Source organism: Barbus barbus, assembly GCF_936440315.1.
Source record: "Barbus barbus genome assembly, chromosome: 6".
Lineage (NCBI taxonomy): Eukaryota > Metazoa > Chordata > Actinopteri > Cypriniformes > Cyprinidae > Barbus > Barbus barbus.
In genome coordinates, this window is record NC_136734.1 from 2165353 (window position 1) to 2178499 (window position 13147).

A 13147-nucleotide genomic window follows, 5' to 3' on the forward strand; every position below is an offset into this window, starting at 1 on the left:
AGAGTTGATACCTGATGTGCTGTGTGCCATATTATTGCTATTATTTGCTGCTATTACTAGTGAGAGTAAATAAACATGCACTTTTTGTACATATCTAGTTAAACGGATCTGTAAATTATTATATTTGTTATGAGACGAGATTAAAAAACAAATACATTAGGAATAATTTATATTTTATATAAACGTTGCCTTTATGTTGTTTATTTTTTAATAAAAAATTTAGATAGGGACTGATAATAACAATGTGTATCACAAAAAGGTAAAAATAAACATTTACTCAAATGAAAATAAAGACACTATGTGAAATATAAATATTATTTTGATCATATTTATTTAAAAATTAATATACTATATTTTATATTTTATCACAAATAAACAAAATCGTAACGATCTTTAATTGAAAAATATAAATAAATTAATTAATTCATTAGAATGAACAAAAAAAAATGCATCAATAAAATGGTAGTAGTAATGATAATAATAATAATAATAATATGAAGTGTGACTAAATACCGTAACTTTTATAGACTCGCTTGGAGAGATAACGGACTACAAATCCCATGCGCTGAAGGAACATCCGGTTTTGTGGGACGTAACCGGAAGGTAAAAAGCCGTTGATTGGCAACCAGCAGCTGGTGTTATTGTCGTGTTTTCAGGGCTAGAGTTCTACTCGAAGTGTTTGTAGTTTAGTCAAATCATGGACGCGGTTCAGAGACACAGATCCATGTACAAAGGCACGACTCCACCATGGAAAGAAGCATACAGGAAGGTAAATAATGTCGTGTTTGCTCAAGGAATCTCACGAAAGCTGTCAGTCCAGTCCAGGTCATGTTAGAAATGAAGGAAATTCATTGTATTTTGAATACAGGACAGTTACCATTAGATTTAGTTTTGAGACATTATATTAGTATTGAAACTCATCCTGTTGCTCCTTTATTCCTTCACAGTAATGAGAATTAGTGGTGATGAATATATTGACCTGTCAGAACATGGCAAAACCTTGTCTAACCAAGCAAAACCCTTTCCTAGACCACAAAGTGCTGATAGGGATACATTTGTATTACTAAAAATAAAACATTTAAAATAAATATGACGTTGGACCGCAAAACCAGTCGTAAGGGGTAATGCATCATCTGTACACATTGATTTGTAAGGATAGGACAATATTTGGCTGAGATGCAACTGTTATCTGGAATCTGAGTGTGCAAAAAACTCAAAATATTGAGAAAATCACCTTTAAATTAGTCTAAATGGAGACCTTACTACTAATCAAAAATTAAGTTTGGATTTTTGGCATAAAAGAAAAATCATTTTGACTCATACAATGTATTGTTGGTTATTGATGCAAATATACCCTGCTACTTATGACTAGTTTTGTGCTCCAGGGTCACAAACGATAACATAAACACACTGAAATTGAGAAATATGTAAATATCATCTTGCATGGTTGATCTAAATTGATTTCAACTTGTATATATATTTTTTTAAAGTAATGTTTTCCATGCGAAGCACAAGTTTTGAAAACTGGTCGGGATGACATTTTATCACATCATTATAATGCATTTTCAATTGAACTGCATGAACTATCAGCAGTGTGTGGTTGAGAGAGGCTTTGAGACACCGGAGTGCTGATATAACGTGTGTTGTGTGTCTCCAGCGCTGTGTGGAGCGCTTGAAGAACAGCCGGTCGAGGTTACTGGAGAAGTTCAGACAGATGGGAGAGGATTCGGGAGGATCGACGCGCTCGCTGCTCGTGCAGGAGGTGATGGAGGAGGAGTGGAGCGCCTTACAGTCATCCAATCAGAGTCTTCCATCGCTCTGGAGCGGAAACGGCGTCAGAGATGTGTGTATTAAGCACTGCTTTTTACCTTCTTCCTCATGTTGTTCCAAACCTTATAAAAGGATGTAAAAGTATCAGAAGCATTATTCTTATTAATTTTAACTGTATGTACACATGCATTTCCATGCAACAGAAATAGCAAGAACAAAACAAACACATCTCAACACCTTACATTAATAATCAGTGCCACTTCTGTTAGCACCTCACCAGCTCCACCCTGTTTTAATAACAGTCTGAAAGACCCCCAAACTCCATTAAATATCTCATATTTATCCCTTACTTATCTTTTCCACTGACACATTTGACCATTTCTTATATTTGGCACACAAGTACTTCTCTAGTATAAAGAAATAAGTCATTTTGCTTGAGGTATACATATGATTATAAATATTGTATATATTCATTTTCTTTTAACTTGATCTTCTTAGGATATACTTGTTTATCTATATCTATATATATATATTTTTTTTTATAGATTTTGTATTTTATAACGCGTACAAAAAAATTGCTACGATCAGTTGCATACAAAGCATTGAAACCATCTGAATAAAAATTAAGTTGTGTAAAACTAAATTGCATTTAAATTAACAATAAATAAATAAATGTGCTTATATAAGCAAAGAAATATTGGACCAAAAATGTAAAGGTTTCAAAGGAATATTAATATTAAGGATCTTTTAATTTTTTTCCCCACCTCTTTTCAAAAGCACAGAGAGATTTGAGACGTAATGAAGACACTGTGATTTGTGGATGAGTTATTTAAGCGTGTGTTTTCACTCTTCAGGTGTACGCTGCACAGCAGGAATCTGACGAACTTTCAGCGTTTGAGGAAATCCAGCAGGAGCTCATAGCACAAGGTTACATCAGCATGTACACTTTTAAATTTTTCCTCATATCAAGTTGCGAGTAACCTGGAAATGTGAGCAAATGTACAAATTGTGATAAAAATGCACTGGTAAATGAATAGGGATTGTATTAAATGCTGCTGTTTCACACTTGAAATGTAATTTCTGTTTCTCTCCTTCTTCAGAGCTCTTGATTCTGCAGGAATATAATAACAGCATGCAGTATGAAGAGCAGTATATAAACTCAGTGTTGGAGGGAATGGAGGCGTCTGGACAGATCATATGTCCTGTGTGTCACACGTAAGTGTTTGCCGTAAGCCATCACCTGCTAAACCCATCTTTATTAATCATGTTTATAATGTTTTTCTCTGTATCTGCAGGAATAATCTGACAGTCAACAGTCATTTTACATCGTGTCCATGTGGTCTTTACGTCAACACAATTGTAAGTAGTGTCACAGCACCTTCCTCCGTAATATGGACACTTTGTATAAGTCATCCGTTATTTGACTGGTATGGATGGAGTAGAATATAGTGAATATATATTCTAGAATATAGTATAACCAACCTTTAATCTAAGTTTGCATGTGACCACTAGATGAATGGGCTGGGAAATCTTGGATGAGTATATACTAAGCAGTGTTAATGTAATATCATTGAGATGCTGTTGTAGTTTCTTTAATATTTTGAATTAGTTTTTATTTTTATATTTCCCTCCTTCCCTAGAGAGTCAGAGGGGTCAAAGGTCACTATGTATTTATTAGGGCCCTATGAAATCAGTTTTCTTTTCCCATTTTTTTTTTTTTTTTTTTTTTTTTAATTCAGATTTATTGGTTAATTATTATTTTTTACTGTCTAATTAATTGAAATTGAGACCAGTACTTTTTTTCTTTTCAACAAACATACAAACAAACAAAAAAAAACTTTTAAGGCCCCATGAAAGTTTTTATATTTTTCCCTCAAATTCAATGTTTTCTGTTTTAATTTTTCTGGATTTTGTTTTAATTACATTTTGAATTATCAAAATTGGATTCATACAACTGTAACAATTTAATAAGTTATTAACATTTTTACAGTTATAGGCTTTATAATCATTCTGGATTTATAATTGAATACAATGTATTAACAAAACAGTGGTAATCAAATGAGGGCATCTTTTAAAATGTAATTATATTAAAATTTAACAATTGGAGGAATTTTTTTTTTTTTTTAAGTTTTAGTTATGTAGAGGGTTTTTTTTTTGTGGTTTTTGTTACTAGACCAAAAAAAAATCTAGACCTTCATTTTTATTTATAATTTTTTTTTTTTTTTAGGTATTTTAGCATCTTAAGTTAAATGAACGTAAGCTTAAGTTAACTAAACGAGTTAACTTGGCTTAAGTTAAGGTAAATGAAAATGGGAATTGTTGCTTTGGCAACTGGATGGGAAAAAAAATCTTACGTATACTTTAAAAAAAAATAAATGTTTTATTTTATGTATCAAATGTTTTTCTTTATGGTTTTACCATACTCACTAAAGTAGTTTAATATGAGCATCTTCTCATGTCTCCAGGGTAGGAACGTTACAGTCGTGGTTTTACAGAATCTACTAGAACACCACGTGACGGAGCACATGGAGGACTGTCTTCACAACCCCACCTTCTCTATGGCCTTCAGCTCTGACGGATCACCAAACCTCATGATCAGCTGCAAGGTACTTTTCATGTCACAGAGTTGGGTTTGTGTATCCTGATTATTAAATTACTCTTTAATCAACTTGAAAGCTGTTGTTTCTAGGTGTGTGACTACCTGTCTGTCGTCCTGTGAGCCGTTCATCCACACTGCAGAGAGTCTGATGGATGTTTTAAATGTTGTGAATATATTATTTCTGTGAAATAAAGATTTTTAACCTTAGATTCACTACCATTATTTGAGTCATAATGTAAAAGTACAGAACTCAGATCCAACTCTTGATTTGTCTGCTATTGAGTGCATTTTGTTTTAAATGCGCACACTGCTATTTATTTATCCATAAGCTGTTCTAGACAAAATCTCACGAAGCTGGTCAAGAACATGCTCTGGTCATTTCACCTCTAAATAAAATGTATTTTAGCAAAATCATGATTTTTTTTTTTTGTATTTTGAGAAGTTAAGCACTTCAAAATCTCATTTTTGTTTAAATGATACTTTTTGTAAGTGAAATGAAGAGTTTGTCTCATGGTGGTATTTGTTGTACTTCAGTTGTATTTTGATTTTATGCTGATTAAAATAAAGAAATATTGCAGTAATCTTCATTGAGAAAATCTGTCTAGCCGCTTTGTTAATCTGACTTCTTGTATTAATTTAAATTTCTGCATTACAGTAATGTTGGATAGAAAGGTATATGCTACACAATGCAAAAAATCTTAATGGTCCGAAAAAAGGCCTTGTGTAAAATATAAAGCATCTGTCTTTGGATTGGTTTTGGTGAATTAAAAGGTTTTTGATCGTTTTCCACATACAAGGAAATAAAAAGTTTCTTTAATGGATCAGTCTATAGTGAAGTGTTATGCACCATTGAAAAATAACTGTTTCCAAACCACTTTGACAAACATTCGCCAATTTAAGTGTTACTTTAAGAAAAAGTCATTGAATTGAAATGCATAATGGACAATCATGTTTTTTTGCCTTTTAGAAACACACTGAAATTAAGACAATCAGCCCAATATTTCCTCTGTTTTATTTCTCATGAATGTTTAGTTCACATTCTCGATTCCTGTAAACCCCAGCGATGACATCTGAAACGTAACCGGTGTGCACATAACTTGAAAACATGATATAAAATTAAATACAAAACTCTTTTGCCTTCATGTTTATTCTGTGACCACATGAGCCAGACATATCACAAGTTTGCGATAAATCTAGACACAGATTATTTGCATTTGACAAAAGTGCTGAGATCTTCCAGGAACTTGATGTACTCCTGATGCTCCAGAGCCGTGCTCAACTCCATCAGCTCATCCGCAAATGTGTTGTCAACGCCGCGGTCAGCCAGGAAGTCCATCAGATGGTCATACAGGGCCTAGAGAGTCAGAGAGGTCATAGGTCACTGCTGTGCATTTGTTAGAGCCCTATGCTTTTATTTCTTCATTTAAATTTTTTCTGACTTCCTTTTTTCTTCCTGTTTTAATTTTTTCAATTTTTGGGGGTGTGGGTTCTATCCAATAATAATTTATACAAAATACAATTTAATTTAAATTAAAAAAAAAAAGAAAATATATATTTTTTTATTGTTTTCATTTTAATGGTTTAATTTAATTTCAATAATTACAAAGCATGTCTCAATTAAATTAACAAAATAAAATACAAATGTTAAAATGTATTACCTTTTTTACAATAATAAGCGTCTATGAAATCCTTTGTATTTTTTTCCAAAATCCCTTTTTTTCCAATTTTAATTTTTCTGGATTCCAATTTACTGGTTACATTAAATTTTAGTAATCAAAATAATCTTATCATTTGAAATACTGAAAGGGGTTCGATTTAACATCCATTGTTAAGGCAATACGTTTATTTATTTTTAAATAATTCCGTATTCAGTTTTAATATTTTAATTACATTTCAAATATCAAAATGCAAGTCTATGAAATGTTTCCTTTTTGTCTGAAATTATGTGTCATAAATAAGGGTAGTTATCAAATGAAGGCATGAAAGATTAAGAATTTATAGATTGCATAATTTCCTTTTTTTGGCAAACAAAGTTCTGCACAACTGAGGTTTACTGTTAAAATAAAAACAAAAAGGAAAATTGTGATATTCCTAAAAATAGAAGTTTTAAGTGACTTAGAGAAGTAAAGTCTTCTGGGCAATTGCAATATATTTCTGTCTGAATTTCTTCAAGCAAATTCAAACATTTATTTTGACATGTTGCAGGGAAGACCTTTGAGTTTCAGTGATAGTTTTTTTCGAGTGAAACGGTGAAATGCTCATGAAGTGACTCTGATCAAACACAAGCATTGTTGTGTCCTTCAGTAAAGCTCTTACCCAGTCCAGAGAGTCTGTGTTGAGCGTGTAACTGGTTTCCTTCCACTCGGCATCTCCCTCCGGCTGGAAACTGACCTCTCGGATGGCGAAGATGTCGCTCTCCTCCTCACCGTCACCGTGACTGGTCTGCTCAGAGACAAAGAGCTTTGGTTATGATATCCAGTCAGTGAGAAATCACTCATCTTTTTCATTCAGTTCAAAAAATCTTGTTAGTTTGCTTGTTAGTATCTGTCTCTGTTTATTTGATTTTTGTGTTTTAAGTGGACTACTGACACCATAAAACGCGGTGTTGAATTTAAAGAATAAAAAAAGAAAATCTTTATTTGAAACGATCCAGCGTGTTTAATTAGTGAGCTGTGGCCAGCTCGTGCTCCACGGGGATTCAGCGCGTTGCACCTGCAGACAGGTGTGTGTCAAGTCACCTCAGCTGTGCGTGATTGTGTGCTGCCGTTTGGGCCTGAGTCCTGGAGTTGTATGCCCACTAAGTTTTGCTTGATCAGGATTTGGATTCACATCTGACCGTTTGTGTTACATCGCATACATATAACTATTAGTCAAGCCGTCCGGATCAAGCCATTTTGTTTGTGCATGACTGTGTGCTGCCGTCTCGGCCTAATCCTGGAGTTTTAAGACCACAAAGCTTTGTTTGGTCTGGATTTGGATTTGAATCTTTTCTGTTGCATTCTTCACGTTTGCTGTATCGTGCAAAGCTATCAGTCTACAAGTTGTCTGGCTTAAGCCATTTGTTTTTTTGTGTGGCTGTGTGTTACAATCTGAGCCTGATTCCTGGAGTTCTGGGCCTGCTTTTTTTTTTTCTTCACCGCTCACGCTTATTGCATTGCGCAAGGGCATCAATCTACAAGTCTGCATTTTGGGTGTAAACTGACTGTGTGGCGGGGATCTTTGTCAAGAGCACAAGAGACTTGAAAAAGTAGGCGTTTGCCTTTGTTCTACGGGCTTATTTGGATTTTTGTGGCCATCAACTTGCTTGTGTACAATATGCTGTTTAATCACTGGAAGTATGCTCTTTTTAAATTTATGTTGGACATTTTGTCAAGTAAGTGGCAGCATGTTTGCTTCAGGTCAATTTTTATTGTGTAATTCATCATTGGTAAATCTAGATAATCGGACGTATTATGGAGTATTTACCAATTTTGTCATTTTTGAACAATATTATGGGATGTCGTACCCCATGAAGTTACAAAACTTGGTGTCTTATAATAATTTTAAGTCCTAACGGTGTGTAATTGTTTTTAACTGGTTTGCAATGTTTGTTGTAACTATGTTTTTTATTTGTATATGCAAACTCGGCTGCCTATCTTGGCCAGGACAGTGTCTTCTTTCCCTGGTTAAATAAAGGAATTAAATTCTGCATGCTCTTTATGATATCAGCACCTGCAGTCACACTAACCTAAAAATACAACAACGAGAGAAGAACAACGCACCTCATCCTCGGGGAAATGACAGTCAAACACTAGTGGATTCTTTGCTCCTGATTTGGTCACTTCAACCACAAAGTTAGGTGTGGAGACAATTTCAGGCTAAAAAACAACAACAAAAAAAACAGTATAATTTGTTAAAAACACATTTCTGTAAAATTACAGAAATGAGTAAAACTCAATGGGCATTTTAATAAGGAATATACATTTTTGCAGTTATGCCAAGCTTTAGAAATTGTGAGTAAAACAATATTCAGTAACATTATTTTAAAGTGCTCATTACACATTACATGTACTTACTATAATAAATTACACAGGAAATTATATATACATATATAATATAAATAATATAAAATACATAAAAATATCATTATTATATACATATTTACAATTATTTAATGGATTATATATATAAATATTATATTCTTCAGAATTATATTCAGTCATTAACTGCTTTTGTTCCTCTGTTGTAAGTGTCAGCTAAATGCATGCATGTAAATGTATATAGTGTTTACGTTCATATTTTGTATAAAAAAAGCCATTTTAATGCATTTATGACTCTGCTCACACCTTTGTTGAACTTGTGATTTCATGTTGCAACCTTGATTTGCTAAAATCTCTGTTTCACAATTGTAACTGCATATGATGGCAACAGCTTGAACAGTTTAACAACATTAGGTTATCCTGATTTCATATTCCGTTTTATAATAATCTGGTGTTGCTGTTACAGTATGAATGCACTGTAAGTGTGCCGCAGCTCTACCTCGTCCTCCTGACTCTTCTGCGTGTGCTCAGGATCTTCCTCCAGCTGCGGCGGGATGCTGTTGTTCACGTTGAATGTGATGGTGACTCTGCCAAACACAAAATTACAGCAGAGCATAAATATGATCAAATAAGACACTTCATGAATTTGCTCAATGCATTTATTAACTCTTTCCCCGCCAAACATGGAATTTCCCTGTTATACACTAGGGGACGAGTATAGAAAGTGCCGAGCAAAAACAGAGGCAAGGAAGATGCAGAAACGAGCCATCTCCTATGTAAGCATATGCATATGAAAATAATGCGATCATCAACACTAACTGTGCATAAATGAAAATGTCGATCTAGGAAGTGTTAAAGGACTGTGCAAGCTTTGGGGATGCTGATGCGATCCATCTCCTGTATTTTTGCTTTGATAATATGTGACCTTGGACCACAAAACCAGTCATAAGGGTCAGTTTTTTCGAAATTGAGATTTATACATCATCTGAAAGCTGAATAAATAAGCTTTCCACTGATGTATGGTTTGTTAGGATCGGACAATATTTGAACTATTTGAAAATCTGGATTTTGAGGGTGCAAAAATCTCTAAATATTGAGAAAATGGCCTTTAAAGTTGTCCAAATGAAGTCCTAATGTGCAAATGCATACATCTAAATAGAATTGTTTTATAAAGCAATAGGGTATGTGTGCTATATTGCATCAGCCTTTAAGATGTAGAATGGCCATCGTGTTGCTTGCATCATTATTAACAGCAGGATTCTGATGGTCCGGATGAAACACACGATCCTTACTTTTCTCCGGACAGCGAGCGGATGAGTTTGGCCTCTGTGCCGTTGAGCTCGAGCTCCCAGCCGCCGGACATTTTAGGAAGAGTCTTATTCTTCTGGATCTTCTGTTCTTCTTTGATTTCATCAGTGAGAAACTCTGCAAACACTTTATCACCTGCAGATAAAGACAGAATTAATAAAACACATGCATCATGCTCCATTACCATCACTAGTGAACTAGTCTCGCTGGTTAGTTCATCAAATGACATGCTGTTCGTCTCCTGATTCAATCTCAAGGTCACATGTTTGACTGAAAACACAATGTGATGCTCTGAATGCAAATAATTCTGGATATGACATCTGCTGTAATATTATAAAATATTCTAAATAATATTGAAACATTTTCAATTAGGTTTTTATTCGAATTAGTCAGAAATTTAGTTTGGTGTTTTGTCATTTTTTACGTTTTTTATTTCATAAATCATTATTTCAAATTTTATTTATTTTACTCAATTTTTAATCAGTTTTAGTTATTTTAGCATATAAAATTAAACAATGAAAATAACTCCTTCGCAACTAGCTGAAATAAAATAAGCTTAAGGCTTATATATACATAAATATATACACTGACTAACTAAAACATTAAAAATTATATATATATATATATATATATATATATATATATATATATATATATATATATATATATATATATATATATATTTAAACTACTATTTTTAGTTAGTGTCTATACCTTTACCATACAAAATACCTTTACTATGGTACTTTTTAGTTAGGGTTGACACTTTTACCATAAAATCCGTTTACCACGGTAGTTTTTAGTGAGTGTGAAGCAGCGTTTACCCTCGGTGTGCAGACTCCCGCAGCCGCACGACACTGTGGGCAGAGCCCGCGTCGCTGTGAGCAGCCTCGGCCTAGATCCTGACGCCGCTCCGCTGTGGCTCAGGCTCCAGATGGATCTGGTGAAGGCTCTGCTGAGGCGCAGCGCGGGTCTGACGGCGGGAGCGGACGGCACGGAGCTGGAGAGCCGGGCTGCGAGCTGAACCGCGCGGCTTACTGACTTCAGCATGACGGCAGGTGTGTTTGCTTGAGAGCAGATCACGGACCACACTGACTGTCTGACACACACACGTGGGAAAGGACACCGTGACCTCAGCACTCTACACCGGAAGCGGAAATGAGTTAAAAGTCCTGCACGCTTTCAACAACATAAACCACACAAACACGTGGTTCCAGTAACTAAAAGCTGCTTAATATAAACGTCGATCTTCTAGATCAGTTATGCAGCTTTGTGGAGTTTGTAGCGAACATGTTCCTAAATACAGATGTCCAGCCTGCAGAATCAGATAGTAAGTCATTTATTCATGTTTAGTTTATACCATAAATACCTTTATCGGCTTTTGCTTTGGGGACAAATACTTATCAAATAACACAAATCTTTTCCCTCTAGCTGTTCAGTGAGTTGCTTTAAAAGACACAAAGATGATGGTAAGTATCTACTTTGTATCAATATTCACAGTAATTTAGATTACATTTAAAATGTATAATTGGCATTTATCCAAGCGACTTCAGTGTTTACACGTCATCATGCATTCCCTGGGAATCGAACCCATGACCTTGCCTTGCTTGCGCCACGTTTTACTGTTTGTACTTTTAAAAAAAACACTATTATTATTGTTTTTGATATTAGTTTATTTTGTATAGATTATTATTAATTAAATATTCTAATAATTATTATTGTATGCATTTATTTTGTTATTACTAATTTAAATATTATTATTATTAGTTCTTAAGCTACCAGACTGTCCTGAGCACCAAGTGAAAAAGCCATTATTTTTCCTTCCCCTCATAGATTCATGTCATCCAGTTAAAGAGTCAGATTCAGCCTCCAGCAGCTCAACACCAGTGAACAGCGGTGAGTGAATGATCATCACATTTAATGCTTTACAAGCAATCAAGATGCTTGATGATGATTTTAAACAGAACATGAAAAAAATTAAAAGTGAAATAAATGTTTGATTTCAGCTGAACAGCCATGGACTGTTGAGGATCTTCTTGATGAAGACAGTCAGACTGACAAAGTGCCATTACAGAAACTTCAGCAGCTGGGTATGAAATGATAAATGCTCTATTCACACGATCTGTAATGCTGTGTTTGTGAGAGCAGTTACAGATGGTTTTCATTCACACAGGTGGTTCAGAGGCGTTGAAGGGTCTGTTGAGGAATCCTCATCTCCGGCGGTTAGTGATGTCTGTGGACTCGGCTGAAGATAAAGGCAAAGCCATGAAAGACGCCATGCAGGAGCCGCTGTTCGTGGAGTTTGCTGATCAGTGCTTAAAAATTATTGAACCGACAGAAACAGAGAATGACTATGATGATGAAGAATTCTGATCAGATGGAACTATCACATACGGACCGATCAAAGTTTTACAAAAATGTTGATGCAATAATGTAAAATTTGTATTACACCAATGTCTTTTGAATGCTCTCAAAGGTATAGTTTCCAAAAATGAAAATTTGCTGACAATGTCCTCACCCTCAGGCCAATCCAAGATGTGGATGAGTTTGTTTCTTCATCAGGTTTAGGAAATGTAGCATCACATCACTTGCTCACCAGTGGATGCTCTGCAGTGAATGGGTGCCGTCAGAATGAGAGTCCAAACAGCTGATAAAAACATCACAATAATCCACACCACACCACTCCATCAGTTAATGTCTTTTGAAGCTGCGTGTTTGGAAGAAACAAATCCATCATTCCATCAAGACATTTTAACTTCAGACTGTTGCTTCTTGCCAAAATACAAGTCCTCTATCCATAATAACGCTTCCTCCAGTAAAAAGTGGTCTCGTCTGAATCAGAGAAATCTGCACAGATCAAGCACTGTTTACAAACAAAACAGCTCAAAACAAATATGTGGCTGGAGTTTGATATGAGGGACAACAGGAGATGGACTTTTTCTCTGGAGAAAGTGTTATTGTGGATTATGGACTCATATTATGTCCAGAAGTGATGGTTTGAAGTTAAAAAAGTCTTAATGACGGAGTTGTTGCTTTTCAAGACATTAACTGATGGACTGGAGTGGTGTGGATTATTGTGATGTTTTTATCAGCTGTTTGGCTCTCATTCTGATGGCACCCATTCACTGCAGAGCATCTATTGCTGAGCAACTGATGTGATGCTACATTTCTCCAAATGCGATGAAGAAACAAACTCACCTACATCTTGGATGGCCTGAGGATGAGCGTATTTTCGTTTTTGGGTGAACCTTTAAGTCGTAATGACAGCATTCACACAACGGTTTGTTCTTCAGAGGTTTGAAGAGATACTGAGAAACTGGTTTTGCCATAGAGGGACCCTATTATATTTATATCTGACAAATGAACTTGTACAATAAAATTGCTCTCAAGCTTTCTAGCATTTAGTGTTCCAAATTATTTTTGTTGACAGTGCATGTTTTCTCAACATATT

At 34.9% G+C, this 13147-nt stretch overlaps 3 protein-coding genes across 5 annotated transcripts; 2 read left to right on the top strand and 1 right to left on the bottom strand.

The window, feature by feature from the left end:
- Positions 1–579: 579 nt before the first annotated feature.
- LOC306871031 (RPA-interacting protein A-like) lies at positions 580–5500 on the top strand. Of its 2 annotated transcripts, none has more exons than XM_079418691.1 (7): positions 580–769; positions 1658–1843; positions 2625–2697; positions 2871–2985; positions 3066–3129; positions 4236–4376; positions 4460–5500. In XM_079418691.1, the coding sequence occupies exons 1-7, from the start codon at positions 698–700 to the stop codon at positions 4487–4489; spliced, it is 681 nt and encodes a 226-aa protein (XP_079274817.1). In that variant the 5' UTR covers positions 580–697; the 3' UTR covers positions 4490–5500. The 2 variants fall into 2 exon arrangements, with proteins under 2 accessions (XP_079274817.1, XP_079274818.1); XM_079418692.1 differs by having other exon boundaries at positions 4447–4959.
- On the bottom strand, positions 4806–10849 carry LOC306871030 (complement component 1 Q subcomponent-binding protein, mitochondrial-like). The gene is made up of 6 exons (XM_079418690.1): positions 10521–10849; positions 9681–9831; positions 8888–8975; positions 8131–8226; positions 6686–6811; positions 4806–5723 (listed from the first exon to the last, which is right to left on the bottom strand). The coding sequence occupies exons 1-6, from the start codon at positions 10744–10746 to the stop codon at positions 5574–5576; spliced, it is 837 nt and encodes a 278-aa protein (XP_079274816.1). The 5' UTR covers positions 10747–10849; the 3' UTR covers positions 4806–5573.
- A 19-nt stretch (positions 10850–10868) lies between these two features.
- On the top strand, positions 10869–13095 carry znhit3 (zinc finger, HIT-type containing 3). Of its 2 annotated transcripts, XR_013784304.1 has the most exons (6): positions 10873–11026; positions 11128–11165; positions 11530–11592; positions 11703–11786; positions 11870–12294; positions 12828–13095. XR_013784304.1 is itself a non-coding variant. In XM_079418695.1 (5 exons), the coding sequence occupies exons 1-5, from the start codon at positions 10959–10961 to the stop codon at positions 12067–12069; spliced, it is 453 nt and encodes a 150-aa protein (XP_079274821.1). In that variant the 5' UTR covers positions 10869–10958; the 3' UTR covers positions 12070–13095. The 2 variants fall into 2 exon arrangements, 1 of the variants encoding a protein (XP_079274821.1); XM_079418695.1 differs by having other exon boundaries at positions 10869–11026; positions 11870–13095.
- Positions 13096–13147: the final 52 nt, after the last annotated feature.

Bases quoted from the DNA above. Each gene is read 5' to 3' on its own strand.
- LOC306871031 (XM_079418691.1), top strand. From the start codon at position 698: ATGGACGCGGTTCAGAGACACAGATCCATGTACAAAGGCACGACTCCA. The intron at 3,130-4,235 runs GTAAGTAGTGTC...TCATGTCTCCAG, and splicing joins GTCTTTACGTCAACACAATT to GGTAGGAACGTTACAGTCGT. The intron at 4,377-4,459 runs GTACTTTTCATG...TGTTGTTTCTAG, and splicing joins ACCTCATGATCAGCTGCAAG to GTGTGTGACTACCTGTCTGT.
- LOC306871030 (XM_079418690.1), bottom strand. From the start codon at position 10,746: ATGCTGAAGTCAGTAAGCCGCGCGGTTCAGCTCGCAGCCCGGCTCTCC. The intron at 8,227-8,887 runs GTAGAGCTGCGG...GTTGTTTTTTAG, and splicing joins AGAAGAGTCAGGAGGACGAG to CCTGAAATTGTCTCCACACC. The intron at 6,812-8,130 runs GTGCGTTGTTCT...GTCTCTGAGCAG, and splicing joins GTCATTTCCCCGAGGATGAG to ACCAGTCACGGTGACGGTGA.
- znhit3 (XM_079418695.1), top strand. From the start codon at position 10,959: ATGCAGCTTTGTGGAGTTTGTAGCGAACATGTTCCTAAATACAGATGT. The intron at 11,027-11,127 runs GTAAGTCATTTA...TTTTCCCTCTAG, and splicing joins CCAGCCTGCAGAATCAGATA to CTGTTCAGTGAGTTGCTTTA. The intron at 11,787-11,869 runs GTATGAAATGAT...TCATTCACACAG, and splicing joins ACAGAAACTTCAGCAGCTGG to GTGGTTCAGAGGCGTTGAAG.